The following is a 24,535-nucleotide window of genomic DNA, read 5'->3' as shown; positions in this document are numbered from 1 at the left end:
CATTTTTCCTCTTCTCAGACTTGGCTGTGGTGACTGGTATAAAAGCAGCATGCACAGATTGCCCAGAGAAGCTGCACCTACAGCTGCCCTCATCCCATTGCCTGTGGATCTTAGACAGGCTACCAAGAGTCACTCCATAATTTCACTGTACTGGGTGACTTTGCCCTAAAGTATGTTCAAGAGGCTGTGTACTCTTTCCACCCACTGTGGTGCAGGGGCGTTAATCTCCTAATACATAGCATTAATATTTTTGGTCACCACAGATCTTTTCAAAACAGTGCCTTTTATTCCTCAGCTAAGTAGTGCTATTGCCTACCCTAATTTTTTGTTTCTATTTGTATAAGAATTTGGCATTTTTTTCTTGGCTTTTTTCTTTATTTTAATTTTACTTTTGGTTGGAAACTAACAAATAAAAATGCCTCAATAAAGAACATAAGCTGTATTCTGAACCTGTAGGTTTTCCAGCTTGCCTTCACAAACATTAGCAGGTAGGCAAAAAAAGGCTTCAGTTTCTACATTTGTGTGATTGCAAGACTGAAGGTGTTAATGACAGCCCTAAATCTCATTAACCTCTTGATAAAACCAGGAGGGCTGATGACGCTGGATTTATTGAGAAGCTTCAGAATGTTAAGCCTAAAAAAAGTCTCCTTTTACCAGCAGCTGTGTTGCTGTCTCTTCTTGCCTGATAATTTTACAACCTCCATGCAAAAATGGGGTCAGTGAGATCTGATGTTTCTACTGTAAAGCAAAGTCCCTCCCTCTAGTGTGCAAACTGCTGGCTCTTTAGGCCTTTAGCAGATAATAACAAAAACAACACAGTGGGTTTTTTTTGTGAAGACTCCTGTGGGAGTTGCTGTTGCACACTCCCAGTTAGAAATGTTAGTGACTGCTTTTTGAAATAAAGAGGAAAATGGCTTAGAACAGCAAATTCTTGCCTTTTGACTAAACTCTGCTGACATGTTTAACACAGACTAAAAAGCAACATCCTTGGTGCTGCAGTGATAACAGAACAATATCTCTGTCTGAAAGTCAGCAAGTTGAGTCCTTCTGAGAGGCAGGTCTGGCTGGGACTGGTGGGGCTTGGCCCTGGAGGGAGTCTCCCTGCTCTCTTCCTTATCCCTGCCTCTTGGATATCTGAACTGTTTACTGAGCAGTGCCTAATTACCACAGTTCACAACATAGTCTTTGAAGTGAAATGGTCACCAGACTGCCTGAAAACACCAGGCTGGACATAATCAGACACTCAGGAGGGCTAAGATGTGTGGTAGTAGGGGAAGCAGTATGGAAAAATTGCCCCCCCACCACAAGTGAACTGGTTGTGCTTGGCACTCTGAGCCTTGGCTAGGTGGAAGGTCAGGAAAGCATTTATGTTGTCCAGCTCCTGCTTAAACCCCTTCCCCCTTTTAGGCAAGGAGAGGAGAGAAAGATTTTCTGAGATCATATTTCATGGACATGGGCATTATGTCCTTCTGCCTCAGTTTCCCCTCAGGGGGGCAAGGATGGCAGCTGAACCAGAAAGTGCACAGATGTGGCAGTGGGCTCTGCCCTGGAACCTGTCTCTGCCTTTCCCCGCCTCACTCCCTGAGCTGGATTTTTCTCTAGAAGGGGTTTTGACCAGGCTGATGTCTGGCTTTGGCTCCAGCTGGAAGCAGTCAGGGCTATCAAGTGCCAGGGTTCTGGCTTCCAAGCAAAATAAATCCCACTGGTGAGAAGATCCCTGGGCTGACTAAGGACTGAAGAATTAATTCAGTGCTTTACCTGGGACTGAGAGTGCTAGCTGAGCTGCAGGCACTGAATGGATCCCTGATTCCTGCATCTACTCTAGAGTGAACGTTGCCTGTTGCTGATTTTGCCTTTGCCTCGGGATGTCACAATATTCACACATTGCTTTCTAGGTTCTTTGACCTTACAAACAGGTAAACGAGAGAGGGAAAGAGTGTTAATTAATGATATTCATCATGTCTGAAAAACTAACAGCTTTCAATGGTGCCTCGTCTCCCAGCTTTCACATCTCCTGGGTTGATTCTGGTTCCAGTATAGTTTGGAAATTAGAATAAGATAAAACTAAAGGGTGGACTGGTTGGGGTTTTTTTACTCTTTTTGAAATGGTTGCATTAGAAACATTCATTCATAAAGGTAGTTTAAGGCAGAATGAGTCTTTGTGGTCATTGTCTCTCATTCAACACAAACCATGTCTCTGTTGAAAAGATTTTTTTTTGTTTGTTTTGTGCAAACCCTCTTGAAATGTTGAGTTTTTCAGTGAGTGTAGCAGCGAAACAGGGGTTTCTGGGTGGAAGCATCATGACCCCTTCTCCCCTTGCCTGTTCCTCACAAGGTCTGCTTAATTTCTGAATACTTCCCAGTTGTGTCTTTTTGTGGGAGAAACTTTCTCCTCTGATCTTGAGTACTGAGCCTTAGCCTTGTGTCTGGCAGCAATGAGCATCCTTTTGACAGGTGAAGCTAGCTGGAAGGCAGGAGCTCCTGTGTTTTGCTCTTGAGTCAGGAGAGAAATGGAGAGTGAAAGGATCCTACACTATATAGTGGAGAGTGATTCCTGTGAGGAACAGGATTCTGAACTGCAAAATATTTTTAAGCCCTTTCTCCCATCAATTCTGTCGTTGTATGTAACTGTCACGAAGGAGCAGTAAGCTGGATTTCTTTAATTAAGCTGACACAAAGAAGATAAAACTTGATTTCTTAGAAGGCGTAGGAATCTGACTGCAGGCTTTTAGGGAGATCCAGCTTCCATGGCTTGTGGCCTCTCTGCAGAGGCCTGTGGTGTTGTGAAATTCCTGCTGTTGTCACATATATGGGCACTTGTGCTGACCTTCCAAGTTGCTCATGGAGGGATTTTTCCATTCTACATCCCACTGGATGGTGGAATGCTGTGCTGTTATAGATTACAGAATAGAAACATCTTAATTTTAGAAAACTTTCAGTTTTAAGTCTGGGCACTGAAAAGAGAAAGAGGTCACCTAGAACAGATGTAGGAAAGGGCATATGCTTGTTGCTGGTGTCTGCTGTCAGCAACAGAAACCAGGATCGTCCTTTTTGTCACTGAAACCTGACAGAATTCATCCATTAGAGTTGGGATCTGTCAGTGTCTAGGTCCAATGAACAGATCAAATTTAAGCTCTCAGCTGGGAGAAGGAGATCCTTTTTGGTGTTGGGGCCAACAGCCAGTTAGGGACTGTGCTTGTGTGAGACCACTGAAAACAAGATGTGCTGCTGAAGCCCTGCAGCCTGGCCTCCCGCTGGCACAACTCATGCTTTGCATACCCTTCCTTGCTTCTCCAGTCAGCTTTGTGGGAGAGCTGTATCAGCCAAGGATGCAGCCCTTCTCCCTTCCTCAGAAGAGATGGGGCTTTGGCATGACCTTACCTCAGCAGAGAGAGTCCCCACGAGGGGAGGTTCTTATCTAATGGCATTTGGGATGGATTTAAACTCTTTCTGAGACCTGGCAAGGGACAGAGGCCCCTATTACCTTCATCTGTATCCAAGCTGGAGGCTGAACTGCCTGATCAACTCCATTCAGTTTCTGAAGTCAGGGAAATTTAAAGAACTTAAAACACATTAGTGATTGTTTGAATTACTTGCTGAGTGTGCAAATGGGGAAATCCATTGAGAGAACCTGAGAGGAACACATTCAAGCTGAAGGGTCACCTGTGGTGCAACCCTGGTTCCTGGGAGACTCATTTGGGATGCTGGTTACCTCATGCCAGAATTTTGCCTGGTCTCCCAAAAAAGTCAAAAGAGTCACAGTTGTCCCAGTCCTGCAGGGTACTTGTCTGTGCTGGAGCTGACAATCTCCCTTCTCTGTTACTAAGGCTGAAGAAGAGTTAGTAAAGGCTCAGAAGGTGTTTGAAGAGATGAACGTTGATCTGCAGGAGGAACTACCTTCACTATGGAATAGGTGAGTGCTGGAAGTTTTCCCAAGGGCTGGTTGGAAGGAAGTGAATATCCAAGCTCTTGTATCACTGTTCTTCTTAGCCTGGACTGGGTGTCAGCTCTTTTTTTTCTGGATCATCTCCATCTGTCCTAGGATTCCCCCCAGCCACAGGTTCACTCTGTGCTTTACTTCATGATTTTCCTGAAAAACATGATTTTTGCCACAAAGAGAAACTGTATTTCTCTGCTTTGCCTGCTTAATTCCTTTGCCCTACCAGGTCTGCTCAACTTTCTTGAAAGACTTGAGAGACCATGGTTTGCCATACCAGTGACTGTGGTGATGAAAAGGGAAGTGAAACAAAGACCAACTTTAGCTTGAGGGATGAACTGTAGGGCAGCAGAAGCTGATTTATGGGGAGGACACAGTGGAAAACTGGCAAAATCTTCCTAGGAGTGTCCCAGTTTCTTATTTTTAAATGCAGTGGTCATGTCCAGGTTGACAATGCTGGTCTGGGATGATTGAGAAAGCGGGCAGCAGCACGGTGAGAAAGCAAAGTGCTGATATCTGCCTTCACTCCCCATTCTACCCAGCCCGAGTCAGGACTCCTTGCTCAGCCTGCAGGCCTGGCTGGAGAAGGAGCTGGGAGGGATACAGGCATCTGGGTGGTTCCCTGTGCAGAGCCATGATGCTGCTGGCCTTGGACAGCTTCTCCCTCCTGCTGTTGCTCCTTCAGCTGGGTGCTGGTAGAGGACTCTGTTGGCAGCTGGCAGGCTGGCGACAGGCAGCTGCTGGGATTTTAAGGTGCCACAGGTTTTTCACAGGCTCCTGCTATCCAGCTGATCTTTCTGCTTCCCTGTTGCTCTCTGAGCTATCCTTTGCTTTCTTACTCTCTCTGCCCCTGAAGCAAAAGTTCATGCTTTTTTGCTTCCCCTGGTGCTGGGACTTCTGGATGAATTACTATCTGTCCCCCTTCTAATTCCCCCAGCTCTGCCAGCACTGTTTGCTTCAAAGCCTTTATCCTTTTTTTCTTTCCATCTTTCTACTGCTTGTGCTCTTTTTTTTTTTTTTTGTGTTCTTTTGTATTTTTCCTTTCTCTTTCCTCCCCACCCTATACCTCACTCTCCCTTTAGCCAGCATAAATTCAGATCCTGTCCTACTTGGTCTCCTCTTCCCCCTGGACACATTTGCCCTGTGCCTGGCCTTTGCTCCATCATTCCAGCCACATTTCCCTGCCACTGTCTCTTCTCACATGTACCATACCTGAGAGAGTTAAGTTCAAATGGGAGTGGTGGGTGGGAGGTAGCAGAAAGGGCAGGATTGAAAGGTTTTGAGAGAGCATTGTGTCCATTAAATTCTTCTGTCTCTTGTTTTTCATTTGGCAGTCGTGTTGGTTTCTATGTCAACACATTCCAGAGTATAGCTGGCCTAGAAGAGAACTTCCATAAAGAAATGAGCAAGGTAAGGCAACTAACAGCTTATCATACTTACTGTCTCTTCACTGTTAATGAAAGAAAAACAAAACCCAAACTCAAACAAACAAACAAACCCCAAACAAAACAAAGAAATAAAACCAAACAGAAAACCCAGAATAAAACAAAACCAAAGACAACAACAAAAAACTCCCAACAAACAAACAAAAAACTCCAAAAACCTCAGGCTAAAAAACAGCTGGAGAAAATCACCCTATGTTGGAGAATAATACAAACCCTTAGTTTTTTTCTGAGCCACTTGGGACAAAGGCAGTCTGACATACAAATGTGAAGGGATGGAGCACAGAGAAGAGACCACAGGGCCATGGGCAGCAGTGGGGAGTTCATGGCACTCTTTTGCAGATCCACAGAGGAAAGGGAAGCCACTCTCAGACCCCTCTCTTGCTGCCTTTTTTAGTTCATGTATATTATGAATCTGTAACCTATAACCTGGTCAGGCTAAGCATGATATCTGTTTTCTTCCTCCTCTGCTGCCTGGCAGCCAGTTGCTGTGTACCCTCATTGTACACATGTGTGGGGTTAAAAACAGCAGGGAGTCTGCAATTAAGCTGAAGACTGAGATCTGCCTCACTCCAGTCCCTCAAAAAGGCTCTCCTCCACAGTACCTCTCTGCTTTGGCTTCTTTCCTGCCCTGTGACCCCAAAGAAGGCATTTAAGTACGTAGCATGGGCCTTATATGGGCTACCAGTGTGCCTTGAGTTGGCAATCACAACAGTAAGCAGTGTTGGCAAGCCAGATCCTGGTGCTGTGTGGCACCCAGAGGGAGACCTCAGGACCAGGTGGGAAAGTCCCCTATTGGCACTGTCATTTATAAATACGTTCTTGTTCTTTCAGTTAAGAGCTAGAGAAATCCTGAATTCCTTAGGTCTTTATGCTGCTTCCAAGACTTGAAAATGTAAATGTTGCACTAATCTTGAGGAAGGACTGAGAGCCCAGTTGGGAAACCCTTATATTCCCTCTGCTCCCTAATGTCATCCTGACAACAAAACAGCCACTAAGCAACAGGAAACATTATAGTCCTTCAATTCCCAGCAGTCAGGGGCCCTCTGCCTTGGTGTAACACATCAATTTTGAGCTCTGCTGACATTTTATGGGGTCTTTTCCAGTTAATAGCCTGCTCTTCTCCACTGAGGGATGAACTAAGTGTTAAGAATAGGGAGGATTGTTATAATTATTAGTTCGTTGCTGTTAACGTACATTCAACAAAACATGGGAAAAAAGCTTGTTATACAGGAATTCTCTTCTTGTATGATTTTTCTTGTCTGGATTTTTTCTTTCTTGAGGAATTTTGTATGAGGGCAGGGCTTTTGCTTTGTTCCATAAGAGCCATCTGTTTCTTATTACTGCTACAGCATCCAATTAATTGCTGGTGTTGCCTGCACAATGCCTTCAGCATTGATTGCATGGGATCCCTCCTCCTACCAGTGATAAATCCGGTGTCTTGTCTTGTTTATGGATTGGCTGTTTCAGAAAAGGAGTGTCTATGACTATTGCAACCTTTGGTGCCAGAGTGTTTAACCCCTAATATTGCATTTCTGCAAAGATATCCAGGTTCTGCCCAAGCCTAGATGGCCCAGGCAGCTGGTGAAGTTAAGGCTTATTCCCCTGAAGTCCAGCTGCCTTTGGCTCCATGGTTGAAATGGCCATATCCCAAGCTTTGGTAAGCAGGCCTGAGGAACAGCTTTTGGCTGCAAATCCAGAGTGAAGCTCCAGCTGTAGCACACAGATCTTAGGTAAACAGTCATCCTGCTTCTGCAGTGGTACCTGGCAGCACAGTGGTGGGCCCGGGTGATAGAGAAGCAAAGAGGGTGATCTGTAAGGAAGACAGAGCATTCATTCCCAGAGATGCCAGCAGCTCTTTGACAGCTCAAGTGCTGTAGCACTGCGTACCCCACAGAGAGGTGGAAATGGATTTAGGGTTGTCCTCTCTTGAAAAAGCTGAGGAAGTGTGTGTGTCCAGCCACAAGCCTGTGTTTGGTCAGTCTGTGCAGCCCAGACTCTCTTCTGGCATCCAAGCTATTTTCTCATTCTTTTTCTGTCTTTTGTTTTTTGTATTTTGCAGTTGAACCAAAATCTTCATGATGTCCTGCTGGGTCTAGACAAGCAGTACTCAGGCAATGCCTTCCCTGTTAAAGCACAGCCCAGGTCAGTAACTGTGGGTAGTGTCTTTCCCTCAGCAGGGAGGTGGGACAGGGATGTCTCTGCCCAGGGGTATTGAAACCTCCAAGTTGTCAGTTGCGAGTGATTTGCCCACCTGCCAGTGCCCTCCTGAGACTTCCTAGAGCCATGCCCAAGATTGCACTTGGGGCTGGGTGACACAATGCAATACCCTCTTACCTTTCTAGGATAGCATCTGGAGGCCTAAACTTTCACTAGGTGCTGATATTTAGGCACCTGACTCTCAGCTCTGCTTTTTAAAGTCTAAATCCAGCTACTGAGCTGCCCTTCCTTCTGGGTCCAGTTGCCCAGCACCTGTCCTGTTCTTTCCCTCAAAAGCTCCCACCTGCAGCTTGTCAGCTTGAGCACCAAGAGCCCATTTCCCCAGCCCCTTTGGCCCTCCAAACTTGGAATCACCATTTTGCCAAAGCCTTAGCCCATCCTGTGTATCCAGCTGAAGTGTGTTTCTCCTTCCTGGGTGTTGCAGAAGTAGTTGCAGCCTCACTAATATGAGGCCTCCCAAACTCAGAGCACTTTCAATCCACTTGTGTGCAAGGAGTGAGTGTCCTCTGGGCCTTCAGTTTTCTTCCCTCAGCTGGGTCCTGTCCTGTATGTTTAAGTGCAACTCTGCACATTCCCTAGCACTGAGAAGGGAGGGAGAGGTTAGGCTTTGGATTAGGTTGACTGGGTCCCATCCAAGTGCATGAGTGATGAAATAGTGTTGGGCTCCGACTTCCAGCTGCTGCTAATCCCACGTGCTGGGTGAGCAGGAGCACAGCCCAGGTCCTCAACTGGTGTATTGATGGAGGGAGGTGGTGAAGTCAGCATGAAGTAAGGGCAAGCTGTGGCCTGAGTGCATTGGTTTGGAAAGGGTAGATTGGCTGTTGAGACCTCTGTGCTCCCTCGTCTCTCCTCCCAGTTTAACCTGTTGCAGTCATGCATAGATGACTTGCATCTCTTCTTCCAGCATTCTTCCAGTGTGGTGTTTGCGAGCTCTAAAGAAAGAGGAAATTTGAGTTGAATTTGGCCTCTGAATTTTGGATTGCTGACAGTGCTGCTGTAGGAATGCTACTTGTGAAAATAATGTCTTCTTCCCAAGTTAGCGTGTGGTGTCTGTCGATCATAACAACCCAACCAGACTGAAACCTTGTGAGGAGGCTGTGGTGCCCATCTTCTTGCTGCCATGGGCTGTGTTGTCTCTGTTAGCAGCGTCCTCCAGCGTCCTTGGAGGAGGATGAGGTAATATGACAGAGGAAGGTTGTAGCTATTGCTTTGCCCAGCTCCTTCTTCCTCCTTTCTCTATTCCTCAAGGAACTGATTGTAGGCAGCAGTGACTACCTGGCCCAGAGATGTTCATTGCTGTTGTGGCAGGAAGTTTCTGGCCTTAAAGAGCTTTCAGTGAACAAATTGCCTGTCTTTACAATTCCTGCCCCCCCTCTTTACAATTCCTGTCCCCCTTCAAACTGCTAGCTTCCTCTGGGGCTGTAATGGGTGTCTCAGCTGCAGTTCTGTGCCCTTTGGCTGGCTATGAGACCACATGACCCTAAAACCCAAAACTGAGTGCACGCACAGAGGTCCCTGTGTGGGCAGCAGTCTGAGTGCTGCTGCTTCATCACCTTCTCGCTGCATCTCAGCTGTGATGCCAGACCTGTCCTAGAGTGACTCTTCCTCCTGAGCACAGTGGAGTAGGGTGTTGTAGGAGGATGTAGAAAAGGTTTGCCAGGCTAGTTTTGCAGTGACCAGGAAATGCTGTGAGGCACTTCTTTGTCTACTGCACACCTGGCCTCTCATTGTGGCACTGGGCTGGGGTGAGTGTGCAGGAGGAAATAGCCCTCACTCATCTGATGGCTTATTGGGGTCTGCAGTAGGAGCAGATGCTTCCCTAACCCTTTCTACTGGGAAGGGGACTGGAGGTTGATACAATGGCAGGAAATGAATGAGGAGGTGTGAGAAGAGAGGCAATTATCTGTGCGCATCATTATGGCATTCATGTGAGGCCCTACAGAAATACTGCTGTGGCTGATGTATCTGGTGCTGGCAGCGTAGCACAGTAGCACAGAACAGCTGGTATATTTCTGGGAACCTCAGACGTATGTTTGGGATTTGTTTCTGAAAGAGTTGGAACATTCAGGGCTCAGATGCCTAGAAGACTGAGGAGATCTGTGGGATTATCCTAGTGTGATTGGACAAGCTGGAAAAAGACGTGGTAGGAAAGCTGCTGATTAGGTTCCATGTGTAAGACTGCACAGACTGCATGAGGAAAGAAGAATGGGGAGCTTGTTTCTTTTGCAGCAATATGCACAGGGGAGAGTGAGGAGCTGTGAAAGAACATGTACAGTACTCTGGTGCTCTATACAGTTTCCTTTTTCTTCTTCTCCCTGTGCACCCTGGCCCCATATTCCAAAGTGCAGGGGAAGTTCTAGTTTCCTTACATCTATCTATGTATCTATGTATCTATCTGTGTATCTATGTATCTATCTAGCTATCTAGCTATCTGTATATATCTTTGACAGGCATAAAGAACCACCTTCTACTTTCTCCAAACCAGCTCATAGCTTTCTAGGAATGAAGGGAAGTGTGGGTGTGTGGGTATTCATATGTGTGTGAGAGAGAGGAGATCCTGTCATCTTAATTACAGCAAGTTTTGTGGCACCAAATAAATGGGTGCTTGGAGCTTAACTTTTCCTCCCTGGTTTGACTGTGCCATCCTGTAACTGAAATGATTTGCGTGCCATCCTCAACAGAAAGAAAACTAAACTGTTCGCCAGGCTGAGGAAAAAGATGAGCAGGTACCGGTACGGAGAGCAGCATTTCGATACGTGTTTGATTTAGTTCCTAAAACTGGAGAGGCTGTTGCTGGACTCTAACAGCCTGGCACGTGTTAACCCTGTGGTGGGAAAGGGGTCCTTTGCATGATATGATGTGTTCATGGCCTGCTGGGTCCTGCTGAGATCTCTCTGTGTCTGGATAATCCCATTAACTGCTTGTGTGCCTGGTTTGAATCCTTGCTTCTTTCCCTATCTAAGAAGGCAGTGTGAAAACTCAGGCATTGTCTGTCCAGTTGTTTTTGTGTGATGGAAAATGCAGTGCTGGGTTTTCCATGGGAAATAAAATCAATTTTGGTGTTTAACAGCTTCTAGTTTTACCTAGTGGGTTTGTTCTTTTAAACAGGTCTGAAATGCTGCATTCTCATCCCTTGCCTGGCCAGGGAGAACCAGTAGGCAGGTCTTTCACACTCAGAAGTCCTATCCTATCTACCTGTTGCAATTGGGAGAATGATGAGGTGGGAGAATGATACTTCTGGCTTTGCTCCTTACTTGCTCTGTTCATGAGGATCCTCACTATCTTGCTCCATCCATTTAAAATTTTGTGCAGGGCTGGAGGAGGAGGAAGCCTCTTGTATAAAGACTAGTGTCTGCATCTTGCCTTTCAAAACAGTGGTGGCATTGATTGACTGGATTGCTACAATGCCCGGAGTTACCATGGGTCAAGGACTCGGACAAGAACATGCTATGGAGCAAAGTGGGAATTGCTGCAGAGTGACATGGAAAATTCCTCTAAATTTTTGTTTTTCTTACTCCTTGTGTTGATACTCCCTCCATGGGATCCTTATAGGAAGGAAAAAAAAAATTATAATTGTCAAGATGGTGTACTGCCAGCAATAAGAGACAGTGCCGGTGGATTGGGATCCTTGTTTTTCTGATCTGGTGTCCTGCTGCCTACAGCAAGTCATGCAGCCCTTCTCTTTGTCTCTGCTATGCATACTTAGTAAAGTGGGAGGTTGGAGAGTGAAGAAGGGTAATTTTGCAGGGAAGCTGGTGGTCAAACTTAGATATTTGTATCCTCAAGTTAAAAGTAGTAAAGCAATATATTGTGCTGTTACTATTCTGAGGTTTTCTACTGTAGGAAAAGGTGGCTTCACTGGAGTACTTCTCTGGATGTCTGTCTCTGGTCTTGGTTGGACCAAGTGTTGGACCTGGTGTTGTACCTGGTCTAATATTTCCAGTCACTGAGAATGGATGGATTGCGCAACAGAAGGAGAGCTAGTAAATCTCCCCTTGATGAGCTCTACTCACAATGTGCTCCTGCTCTGCCGTGGTAAAGTCTAACTGCCCCAGCAGTTAAGGTGCCTGACCTGGGCTCTGCTGGGCGTTTCTGCTGTCAGAGCAGCTGCTGGGGTCACAGAGAAATGTGCAATCCCTGCTGCAGGGAAGGAGGATCTGGAACTCAGTCAGTCTTTGATCTGCAGCAAGAATGTACATTTGTGCCACCATATGTTTAGGTGTGTAGGTTCTTTTTTCCTTCTTTCTCCCACCCGTTCTTTTAATATTTTTTTTATTTTTAAATAATTCTCCAGCATGCTCTGGTGGTAAAAAATTAATTACCTTTGACTTAAAGGCCCAGTGTGAGCCTTAACTGAGATGCCAACCTTTTTTTCTCCTTTAACTTGAGAACTTTGCAGGAGGTAACTGATCTGTTTTTACCATATTGGAGAGTAGGTTTTATCCTCTGATGTAGGATTGTTACAAGTGCAAGGGAAACTCATCTGCAGATGTTAGTCTGCCCTTCCAGAACAAATGAGGCAGCGCCATGGAGTGTCTGGGAGCTCAGCAGCACTAAAAGAGGCTGGGGGATTTTGACTTTCCCTTCAGCTGCATTAGACCCAGCTCTCTTTCCAGTTCTCTGTTTGCAGAAGAAAGTTGACACGCCTTTCCCTTCCTTGCCTGATATTACTGGATTTGGCATCACTTCCCAATTGCTCATGGGAAGGAAAAAGAGCAATGACCTTGTTGTTTTGGCTTGCTTTTACTGTGGTGCTCGTGTTTGGTCAGTGGGTAGAGTCCCCACAGTTGCTTTTTCCTGTGTTTCCTGGAGAAAGCAGTTAGCTGGAGGCAAATCTTTGCTCTGTGTGGGCAGTGTGTGCTCCCTGGGGACACGTGAAGGACAGAGGATCCTGGTGACCATCTCACTTGACGCTGGTTGCACTGGCTAAATCCCTGCAAAGCGACAAGTGCAGGAATGAAGGTGCCGCTCCGGGGGCTGAAAAAGGTTCAGCCAAAATTAGCACTGGCATTTTCCTAGGGGGACTGGCCAACACATCAAACAAGCTGTAAATAGTAGTGACTTAATGAAGGCTTTAGTGTGGGGCCCTCACAGCCCAATTTCTTCCCCGTGTCCTACAGGGACTGACTCACATGGGAGCCTTTTACCAATATATCTCCAAATTAAGTCCCTGCCAGACACCAGAAATAAGGCACTCCAAAGCTGTTTCATGGCCTTTAGAAAATAAGCCTGAACTCCTTTTTCACTGGGAGAACTGGCCTTTTGAAGTCCCTAGAAGGAAAAGTCTACCCTTGTCCTGGTAGGCCAGCTGATAGCCAGCAGTGCCAGTATTCCTGGTGTAGTCTGGGAAGTTCTGGCACTCTAGATGTAGATCACTGTGTCCCCCATCTTCTCCAAAGTGCTTTCAGCTCCTGGGGAGGTAACAGGTAACATGTACTTTTTTTCCCCCCAACTCTATCTAGCATTAGAGGATGTTTTTTGACATTTCCTGGTGTTTCCTGGTGACTCCTGTTTAGATCAGGACTTTACCGTCACCCTCCAACCATTACTACTTCTAATCTATAGCACAACTTGGTAAATTTTGCAGAATTCTTTACACAACCCCTGTATTGAAGTGATTTCTGGGAACTTCCGAGGAAGAACATGGTTCAGTCAGACTGAAGAGCTGCAGGGGTTGGCATACGTGTTCTTTAGTCTCTCCTCTTCCCTTTTCCTTCTTCATTTCCCTCTTCCTCCCTTGGTGTGTGTGTCCCTGGTTGAGAGCTGCTGGCAGAGAATGTCACTGGGTTTGTTGCATCATGTTGGTGTGCTGTTGGCATCAGTGTCATCAGAAGTGTCCAACCTGCATGTGGACCTGAGAAACAGTGCTTTGTGAGGAAATGTGCGTGTGGGGTGTGGGTATGGGTATGGGGAGAAAGTGGGGGGAATGGGAGAGGGAGAAATGAATGAAGAGGGACTGGGATGGGGAGCTTGAAAGCTGGAATGCTGAGCAGGGTGAGATGCTTGCTTGTAAGAGGAGGTTTGTTGAAATGCCTTGCTATCCCTTCTTCCTCTTGATATCCCCCACTTGTAAACAAATGTTTAGGAATGAGGCCATCATGCATGTTGGCCAGTGACCACAACTCAGGCATCCAAGTGTGAGTGGATGTACATGTCTGAGGCTCTGGGCTCTCTTGGGACAGAGCAAAGTAATAAATTACTTGATCTCCCTGAAGAATCAGATCTGCCTTGCTTTAGTCCTGGGTCTATGCCAAGATTTAGTGTCTCAAGATGTAGGAAAGGATCTGTTTCTTTCAGCTTCTCTCAAGGCCTTGAATTTTACAGGAACTGTGACTTTTTAAGTGGAGTCAAATATCATTCCCTGTAGATGAGGTTGCACAGCCCTTTTATTATATTTTCATCTGTGCATGGTTTTGCCAAACTGTAACCACTTCTGCTAAAATATCCCCCAGCAGTGAATTGTCGCTATTGAAATTCTCTGGTAACCAGCTTATTACTAAATCTCTCATGATTCTGTATTTTGAAGCAGAGACTTCACACCCAGCCAGGGCACGCCTGTAGGGAAAGGCATGTGCCTCTTGCCATTCCTTTGAAAATTCTGCCCAAATCTGTCCAAGCTGTGAATCAGCAAATGCCTTTGGCATATGCTTCTTGCATGTTAATTCCCTGAAGAATCCCTCTTGACTGTGTGTCAGTCTTGGAATAAAGACCAACTAGGGATACATTTCATAATAGAGAAGTCTCTATTAGTAGCCAGAACCTCACCGTTCCTTTGCTGTCTGGAATGATCTGTGAAACCTCTGGCTACCTCTCTACTAGCTTAGCCAGTTCATACCACATCAAGGAACAAGATATTTTGTGATTACAGCCTTAGTTCAGGTGTTGTGAATCTATCAGTCATAACCCATGCAGGTGTCCATAGACTACCACACAGCAAATTCTAATCTGTGGGATTTAAAACTAAATGGGCAGCACTGAACTCCTTTCCCCCTCTGCTTCCCCAGTATTAAAGACTATAATTTCACATCAGGCACTTACATTAAAATCTAGCAAAATTAAGGATGCCTGGTTGTTTTTTGTTTTTCTGTGTTTGAGGCAAGCATTATCAATTCTGTAGGAATGTAGTGAGTAGCCTGCTGCAAAGTAATGCTGCTGCAGTGTGTTGGACTGCAAGTGACTCAGCAAAGATGCTTCTCAGAAGCTCCAAATGTCTTCATTGCGTGTCTGGGCAGTGAAGCAAAGAGATAATGGAAGCCACTGATCTGTGCTGGTTAGCACAACTCCTCCTAGGCCTGGCTCAGACTTCTCTCTCTCTCTCTCTCTCTCTTTCCCTCTCTCTCCCCCTCTCTCCCCCTTTCTCTCTCCACTTCCTTCAGTGACAGCACCCCAGCGAAAGCAAATAAAAGCCCCTCGCCTCCACCAGATGGATCTCCCATCACCAGCCCTGAGACCAAGACTGTCAACCATGAGCTGGAACCATCCACTTTGGAAGCACCTGGGGCCAGCATCCCAAAGTCACCGTCTCAGGTAGTGTCCCCATGACATTGACCATGTCTCTGCTGATGGCACAAGCTCTGTGAGTCAGACATCCATCAGTTGTTTTTTTAGACCTCATCCTGCTATGGAGCACACAGAATACGACGTGATGGTTGTTCTCTTTTCACTGCTTCCTGAGAAAGTTCCTAAGAATGCAAGTTGCTTATTGGCCATCTTTATATCATAAGAACTGAGTGTCTTTGAATGGTTTCACTGGGGGAAGGCCAGTAATACATTTCACTGTCTGGTAGGATGGCCAAGAAGATCCAGGGAGGATGGAGTTGTAGCTAAGCGAGGAAGTTTGTTCTTTACATTTGAATTAACCTGTGGAATTCAGTGGTCCAGTTTCTTCTCAAGAACTTCTGTAGCTGAGGAAGGTTAAAATAAAAAAGCTTAATATTGTTAAGGAGAACATCGGTACTTTGGATGATGTTTCACTTTACTATCAAGATAAAATATTATGCTTAAAAAAAAAAGGGGATTGTATTTTTATGCTATTAAGAAATTAGGTGGGTTCCAGGAAGAAGATAGTCCATTGTATGAAGTCTGATACCTTCCATATGGCCTTTGTTAGGCCTTTCCTTACGTAGGAAATATCCAGCAGCATGTTCAAAACAGTAGATGTAGCTACTCAGCATATCATATAATATGTTTTGCTTTGGGATGATTAAACATTTACTTCCTCTTCCTGTCCCTTTGTTGCTGAGCGGGGGAAAAGCTTAGTAGGGGAAAGTAGTAACTAGGCCAAATTTAATGTTGGGTTCCCATGCTTGTATCTCAGTAAGTGGGGCAGTAGGGAGTAGTCTTCCAGGAAGAGTTAAAGCTAAGAGGGATTCTGGCCAAACTGGTAAGAAAACCCACTGCCTCTGAAAAGAGATGGGTGCAACCCAGAACTTCCTTACTGTTCCCATGCATAGCAGCATGGTTCCAAATCCAAGACTGTGGGGTAGGCTTTCTCCTGTTTCTCGATAGCCTCTCACAATATTTTTCTCTTCCCTGCATTTTTGATTTTTAGGATTATTGAGGGGCAGGAAGGGGATGTGTGGCAAAATTTCTTTTCCAGCTCTGTGAGATATGTGGATGCCTGGCACTGTCTTTTCAGGACTGCTCCAGGGTCTCTCTCGGCAGTGTAGAGCCTGAGAGTGGCTTCACTACCAACCTGGTTAGGATCTTTGGAGTAGGCTGTGTGTATGGGGGAGAGAAGATAGGATATCCAGAATTGCCTTTCTGTTGCAGGTTTCTTCGGGTTTTTTTCCCCCCTCCAGAGATTTCCAGAACTTGATTAAAATTTGGAACAAGAAATCATACAGATTTATTAAGCTGTTCACAGCAGACTTCACTCACCCTGCCCGTGGATTCGTCTCGCTGAGTTTGGCTTCTTCCCTTTCCTTTAAATAGCACACATAACCCTTGTTTTTGCCAGCCTGCAAGTGCTTTCTCCTTCACTTGCTGCCTGCCTGCCCGCAGGAATGGGGCTGGAGGCACCCCTTGACGAGCAAGCAGGATATTCCAGCGCAGCCCTGGCTTGGATGGGCCACAGGCAAGACTGAAATGGTATTTGCAGCGAATGCTGCCACCGCCTGGCAGCTCTTTCCCACTCTGTGCTTAATTCATCCCCCCGGGAGTCACTAAGGTGAAGAGCAAGAGCTCCACTCTGTATTCACAGTAGCTGCTAAGAGATTGAGCTGGCTCCAGAGGGAGGGAAGACAAAGGCAGGAGTTCCACACTCAGAGCCAAGCCTGGTGTCTGTATGGATAAAATCTAGAAACCAGGTGTGTGTCGGCTTGCCAGCCAGCTGGGAAACACCAGTGTCTGCTCCCTCAACAATGCCCAACCTTAACACTGAAATCTTCACAGGTGTCATTACTTTTGACCTATGGGTAAGTGATTTGTTCAGTGGGCCTCCAAGGGAGGCTGAAGGGCCTCACCTTCTATGGGAGGATGGAGCATAAAGCAAGAACAATTCTCTGGCCTCTTCATGTCTGAAATACCAGTGCAGAGTGTAAGCAAAGGCTGTGGAGAGAAAGACAAAACCAGAAGTGACCAAATAAATGCTAACTAAATTTTGAACTATTCCCTATACAAAAAAAAACCCCAAACCCAAACTCTTTTACTGTCCTTTAATTCTTAAAAACAGTTTATTTCTGTGTTTTGGAATAAATGAATGCTCTCAGCTCTCCACAGAATAATTTGATGATGACACAGGACTTCAGGGAATCTGTGAAACTTAAAAGGTCAGACTTCTGCTCTCAGTTACACCACTGAAACTCTATAATGAGACTTTGGAAATCAGTGCAACTATGTTGAATTTGGGCAGATAAAGCTCTGTGGGATCCAAGTCAGCAGAAAAATTTAAGAGGATTTGTTTTATTTTAGGCAACAAAGTTGTTAGTACATGATGAATTCATGGGTATAACTCAACATCAATATGCAATCATCTTGTCTTTGAAATGTGGTTTTAGACTGCTGTTGGAAGTAATGCTGGATAGTGTGGACGTGGCAATTTTCAAGTCACTATTGCATTGGAATGAAGGAGACTGACTATATTAGAGGAATAAATAGAAGAAGAATTGTGATATTTTTAACTTGAGAGTTAGTAATTGGAGCCTTCCATTTCTGCAGAGGGTGGTTCTGTTCTGAGAACAGCATTTTCCTGAAATTTCTGGTCCCATCTTGCAACTGTCAGGCAGGCGGTTTTCAGGAAGGGATTGTTCTCACAATGGACACACCACCTTCTGCAAACAGTGAAAAGTTGAAAGTGAACACACTTGTTTCCATTATTTCCCCTAGCTAGCTATTCAGGGGAAAAAAAGTGTGTTTTCATACACAATCACTCTCTCTAAAGTAGGTTAATCCAAGTAGAAAACTGGGCATGTCCTTAGAAATCTGATTAAAGGCCTTGTAGAACTCATTTATGTGCTGGAGGACAGGCCTGAGAGTAATGGATTTCTGTGTTTCAGATCTGGGCTTGGCACTGATAGACTGGGTGCACATTGTCAGGTCTCTGAGTCTTGCTGCCTTGGGTGCAGTAAGAAAATCAAGTAGCTATAAAACTTCACTGTAAATGGAAGGCATTGTCATTGCTTGAGCATTGCTGTGATGCTGGGAACTTGCATGGCTGATTTGTTCCCACACAGCAGCCGCTCCTCAAAGTCTGATTTGATCTAGAAATGATCATTAAGCCTTGTGCACAGCAAAATATGAAAAGTATGTGGATGGGTTGATCTAGGGAGGGTCTTCCACAGCTTCCATGGGGTTGTGGATGCAGTGTGAGGCTGAGTCTTTAGCATGATGAGGGGTATTAGAATGGGTTAGAGTTACAGGGTGAGGTAGTTTTATGTATTCACTGGGATCTCCATGTGGGAAACATGACTTCATTACTGTCAATGCTCACTGGTGAAACTGAGAGCAGAGTTGGGCTCACAGCAGTCATGGCTTCTCAGGAGTTTGAGTTGTTCTTGCCTAAAGCCAAGATGCCATTAAGAGCTCCTGCAGACCTTTCTTACAGCACGCTGCTAACCAGTGCACCAGGGAGCCAGTACTGGGCAGATCAGTCTGTGCTCATGGTCACCTGCCCATTGTAGGACAAACGGAGTCTGCTCTCCCGTTCCCTTAGGTACGGTAAGTACGGCAAAGGGAGGCAGCGCTGGCCTGTTCTGTTGGATCATGTTCTCAGTAATTGATCTGCTCCCTTCCCAGTGGTTCTTTTGAAGGTTGCACATGCTTTAATTATGTATGCATGTCCTGTCAATGCATATTAATTGTGTTACGCTTCTCCTCTGCAGAGGGAAACTTGCCCGTGGCTGAAGTGTAACTAATGATGCCAAACCTTCTCTGGAGGCGTGTGGTTATTTATTTTGTTTTGTTTCAATTCAGCCCTTCACCTCTTCCCCTCATTTCTTCAGATGGAGTTGATTGGACCCTGCTCTGTGCCAGTGGTTGTGATTTCCCTCACCTTCAGTTTTTGTGACTAACCTGGTTCCTGTCTTTGGTTTTTTTGGGTGTCGCCGTCTGTGCTGTGGCCATGTGCTCACTTGCATGCAGTTGAGGAAAGGGCCTCCGGTGCCTCCGCCTCCAAAAGTCACCCCCTCCAAGGAGATCAAGCAGGAGAACATCATCAGTCTGTTTGATGACAATTTTGTCCCCGAGATAAGTGTGACAACCCCTTCGCAGGTTAGCTGCTATGCCCTGCCTAATTTTTCTCTGCTTCTGAACTCTTCCTTCAGACCTTTCTTCTCTTTGGAGGTGTCAAGCCATGAAACCTGGTCAGGTGAAGGAGGAAAGCAAGCTCAGCATTGGACCTCAGAAGGCAAACGATTACTTAGGAGCTAACTTAAAGGGAAGAGTACCTAAAAGGCAGTACCACATTGCCCTTTGAGAGCTTTCATAGAAGAAACAGAAGAAATGCATCTGGTCAAGGCACCAGAAAGTAATCACTGCATTTGTTTAGTACACATGGATTATGACTCTCTTCACATCCTATGATATGCTCTCTCTAAACCCACTGATCCTGAGTGTGGATGAAGCATGTTTTTTTTCTGCTCGTGTACATCCCTAACTGCTGACCTTGGCATCTCTGCCAGTTCTGGGAGAAGAGAGTTTTGTGCTCTCTGTGCCTTCACCCGTGGGGTTTGTGGTGTAAAGCCCACATCTGTACAGGAAAGGCCGATTGCAAAAGTTCTTTGCAAAGAGTAGCCTCTGCAGTTAGATGGGCAGGACTGTGCCTGCAGTTAAGACCGCTGACACAGTCTGTCAGTACCATCAAGTGGCACCTTCTGAAGCCCTGAAACAGGAAAAACATTTTCAAATTACAGATTTTCATCTTCACTTTCCCTTTGATTTACGTCAGTGCCAGAGAGGCTGTCCAGGTGGGAAGTTCTCTGTTGGATCTAGGAGAATGGCAGTCCTTATATATATAGGAGCCTGACCAGATTTCTGGCTGTATCGTGAGATACCCACATCTACTTTATTTAAAAAAAAAAAAAATACATATATATACATATATATACATCTGTATATATATTTTCCCTAAATGCTTGTTAAAGCACAAATCATCTCCATTAGTGCTCATCTGTGACTCATTTCCTAATTTCTCCTTGGCATCACCCTGCTCCATTGCCTCTGGTTTGCCACCTTCCGCCCAGGTGCTGAGGAGCAGAGATGAAGTGGGGAGGGAAGGAAGTCCATGTCAGATTTGGCACTGCAGTAGATAAAGCTTGCAGAGTGGAGAGGTGATTTGATGTGAGTGTTGGAAGGTGGGGACCGCAGGCAGCTGAGCAACTCTTTATCATTTTCTGTGCTTCCTTCTCCTGTATTGTAATGAACATCTCTCTCTGCCCCATGGACTCTATCATGTATTTCCATGTGAATGCCAGCTCTTAAGACATATTCTTCTGCACCTGATCAGTGCTCTGACCCTGGATGGGATCTGCTGTGACTTTTGACCAGATGGGAGTTCTGAGGGAGGACTCTGGTTTCCAGAACAATCTTCACTGAAGGGCCCAACAGCCCCTGGCACTCAGTGTGTTGCCCAGGGCTGTTCCTGTCAGATGTCTTAGTTCCAGTGAGCTCTCGAGGGAGATTTGGGTAAAGGAAAGGGGCGTTAGCCCTTGCATTTAAGTCTTGAATGGCAGGTAAGACTATTCCATGGCTGCAGCCTTTGATGTATCACTACCAAACAAAGCTAAGGAGTGGGGTTGTAACCTCTCTGATGGATGGCCTGGATGTGGTGGAAGAGCATACTAGAATTACTAGAATGCCAGTTGGTTTTTGCATGCTGGTCAGGGCTCATTATTGTGAGATGAGAGAGCTTGGTTCCTTGCCCTCATCCTTGTGGATCTCAAAAAGACATGTTCATAAAGCAGAGAAAAAGCTATAAGAAAATCGGGATAAGAGAAAATTAAAGAGGTGAAAATGTTAGTGATGTCGGTGGTATTCAGAGGTCTTGCCTTAAATGGTGTCTCTTGCTACTTTCCAGAAGCTTTTCCATTGTGGGGTTTTGATGTAACTGTGGAGACCAACCTGCCAAATTCTATGTTATTGAAAAGGTAACTTGAAGCAGTAGGGCCAGTGAGCTGGGAGGTCATAGGAAACAGGGGCAAATCTTCCTGACTTCCAGGAGACAGCAGCTTCTTCTGAAGCTGAGTAGAAAGGAATATCTTGTAGTGGCTAGATTAAATCTAAACCACCAAAGTGATAGTCCAGTTTTAAACACTAATAACTTGGGTCTTTTGTAGTGACTTCTTATTAATGGTAATCAGCAAATGAGGGATCTTTAGGCAGAGCATTGACCACTCAAAGGCAGTTATTCTGCTGACTTTGAAGAAAGCAGCAAAGGTTCTCAAATTCATGCTTTTTTAGAAGACTTAGGTGTGTAAATTTCTGGGATGCCTGGAAATGGAAACTATTGAAAACAGCATTTTTGAATTGGGAAGGGATTCAAATCCCTTAGCTAGGGTGAGCTGCTGTATTTTGTGCTTCTGACTCAGAAGGCAGGAGGAAATGAGAAGCTTTGGGAGTTAGCTCTGAGGTCTCTCAGACTTCCCTTCCAGCAGTTTGAGTGCTTTTCTGCTTGGATTTGTGTTCCTGAGATAGGTTGTATGGATGGCAGCTCTTTTATATGTAGCTGAGGAAGTCAGTCTTGGTGTGTCTGTGTAAAGGCAGCTGGATGAGCTGTGGGGAACAGGTATACATAGAGGAGCAGCCCTTCTGTCTCATCAGTGGCAGTGATCCTTTTGACCACAACAGATCAGGTGCTCACACCATGTCAGCTCATTTGGCCAGGTGGGAAGATGAATGAGTGCTGTGGAAAAGGCTTGGATTTGGTTTACAGGGCCCCCACGTGAGCTGCCTGTGACTGTGGGCACCAGGCAGTCAGGAGGCACATCCAGTGTTTGCGCTGCCACCATTTCTTCTGCGCTTGCAGCCTCAGCTCCGGATATCACACACCCTCCCTCCACCGTGCACGCGCGTGTGTCTAATGCTCCTACTGCTTTTCTCCCTCACTGCTGCCAAGTTTGATGCCCCTGGGCCCTTCCAGGAGGGAGCCAGCCTGTTGGATCTGGATTTTGATCCCATTAAACCAGATGCCACTGTGGGGAAGACCCCCACACCCGCCTCCCAGGTTGGTTCATATCGCCATTCCTTCTCCCTTCATACCTGACTTGTTGCCACCTGTGGTGACTTGCACCCATCTGAATGATAACGTGGACCTGAGCTGTGGGTAGCTGGGCCTTGGGTGTGGGTACCCAGACGTGGGTCTTGCAGGTGGGGACCTTGGTCTTCTCTGCTGGATCTGCAAGTCCAGGAAGAATCAGGTGGCTGCTGGCCTGGCCACAGTTAGGCATGAGGTGTTTGTGGGGTGCTTGGGCTTTGCTCTGATGATCCACTTAATGTATGTCCCTCCCTAGAGCAGCATCCTCTGTATGCTGGATGTATTTAAGCTATTACTCTGTGGATGGGAATTCAGTCTGAGCTCTTTACTCCTACTATAAATTGCTCTCAAATGGCTTTTTAATTAACAGACACTGATAATCTGCAGTTACTTAAGGTGAATAAAGCTGTAAATGGATATTCAAGTGATGTGAAGCCCTTCTTTTTCTGTGTATGACACAGCCTGCATTCATGGTTGAGAAGCAGCTTCCTGCCTGTCACAGTGTGGTATCAAAAAGGAAGATGCCTAATTCTGTTGTGGCCAGTACCTGGTCCTGTCCTCTGTCAGAGGCAGGTGGACTGTGCCTCATTTTATGTTTAAATGACTGGAGACTTTGAAGTGCATCCTGGATATGGTTGTTGTCCTCACTGAGACTTTCCATTTTATATGTATGAACCGGTTATTTTTTCCCTGTGGGTGCCATTAAAATTTGTGATAAACATAATTGGGTTGTTATAGTACATCTCCAGTATCATCATGTTAAGCAGGTCTGTATGGCACAGACTTTTGTAGGAATAAGACTTCTCTTATCAAAGAGGTCAAACATTAGACATTTGATTTTCCTCAATTAAAATACTGTATCTGCAAGATACTAGTTATTATCATAATTTGATACACACCAATATGGCAAAGCTATCTCTTTTTTGGACCTTTATGGGGGTACATGGGCATTTTGTGTCTACTTGCCTTCCAGGACAAGCTGCATACCAGGATAGGCTTTTTTAAAAAAAAAAAAATTACTAGTTGGTTTTTTTTTTTTTTCCTGAATCACCAGTTAGAACTCAGATAATTGGTCATACTGACATAGGATACAAGTATAAGTTTGACTTAAAATTGGATTATTATCCTTCCAGCAAGCAACAAATATTACACTAAGTGGGTTTTTCAAAAGTGCTCAGCAATAGCATATTTAGTGTTCTAATCTAATTATTATTAGCTTCAGAAGTCATTAAAAGAGAGTCTAAAATCAATAATTTCTACTGGTGACCAAAATACAAAACATAGTGAAAAGCACCCAGTTATCACAGCAGTCAGATTTATTTCCTATAGAGTGGGAAGTATGGCAAAAACGTTAAGGTATTTCACTACTGCTCCAAAGACACCACAGAATCACAGAATGTTAAGGGGTTGGAAGGGACTGTCAAGATCTTCTGTTTACAGCTCCCGATACCATGGGCAGGGACACTTTCTACTAGACCAGATTGCTCAAGGCCTTATTTAATCTGTTCTTGGAAGCTGCCAGGATTGGGGCAGATGTTGATGTCTTATTCTGAAATCATGTTAACTCTACTGGGTGTGGATTTAACCTAATGGACCACAAACACATGAGTTTGGTTTGGTTTTTTCTTTCTTTTTTTCTTTTTTCTGACCATGTTATCTGCCACTGATACCTGAATGTGGCTTTACTGTCTCCCTTCATAGCGGGACTCTCCCTTCATAGAGGTGGAAAAAATGCTTACTCAAATGCCTTGATACTTAGATTTGAATATGCAGTGAGGAGGAGTGTATAAATTCAGGTACTAGCCAATATTTTCAAAACATGCAGAGATAAGTGCTGTTGAATGTGTATGTCTGCTTCAGTCTGATCAGTGTCTGTAATGTTTGTACTCGCTGAAATAATCATGTATAAACATGTTTTATTTTTGTTGCTCTTTGACATGCTTAGTCTTTACCTTGGGATTTATGGGAGGTAAGAAATTCATATGGCTTTTGTCTCTCGTCATGTACTGTTCACATGCCAGTGCCATCTCTGTTCACATACCTGCCTCCTTTCCCTCACTACTTTTCTTTCCTGCACACCCCAGACCAAAGTTGCTCTGTGTGCTGCTGAACCCACTTACGCACCTTGTATGAAGCCCCAGGGCCAACCACGTGTTTGCAAGTCAGGTCTGGCACTCTAAATCTTATGATTCTACTAGTGCACAAACCCACTGCCTTTCCCTGCTAACCCACTCATCTTTCCCTTGG

At 45.3% G+C, this 24,535-nt stretch overlaps 1 protein-coding gene across 19 annotated transcripts in view; it reads left to right on the top strand.

Annotated features, from left to right (window-relative positions):
• The window catches only part of BIN1 (bridging integrator 1), a 95,154-nt gene that overhangs the window by 56,431 nt on the left and 14,188 nt on the right, over positions 1-24,535 (top strand). For 4 of the 19 annotated variants that reach the window (XM_019290446.3, XM_019290442.3, XM_019290441.3 and 1 more), the window contains 8 exons: positions 3,828-3,913; positions 5,272-5,347; positions 7,442-7,524; positions 10,281-10,325; positions 14,976-15,126; positions 19,180-19,308; positions 22,151-22,258; positions 24,234-24,257. In XM_019290446.3, the coding sequence (XP_019145991.1) occupies positions 3,828-3,913; positions 5,272-5,347; positions 7,442-7,524; positions 10,281-10,325; positions 14,976-15,126; positions 19,180-19,308; positions 22,151-22,258; positions 24,234-24,257 (702 nt within the window). The remainder of the gene's footprint in view (positions 1-3,827; positions 3,914-5,271; positions 5,348-7,441; positions 7,525-10,280; positions 10,326-14,975; positions 15,127-19,179; positions 19,309-22,150; positions 22,259-24,233; positions 24,258-24,535) is intronic. The other 15 variants (XM_010406982.4, XM_010406980.4, XM_019290445.3 and 12 more) reach the window with 8 other exon arrangements.

The sequence above is a fragment of the Corvus cornix genome, chromosome 7 (assembly GCF_000738735.6).
Source record: "Corvus cornix cornix isolate S_Up_H32 chromosome 7, ASM73873v5, whole genome shotgun sequence".
NCBI lineage: Eukaryota > Metazoa > Chordata > Aves > Passeriformes > Corvidae > Corvus > Corvus cornix.
This window is presented reverse-complemented; position numbering and strand designations above follow the sequence as displayed.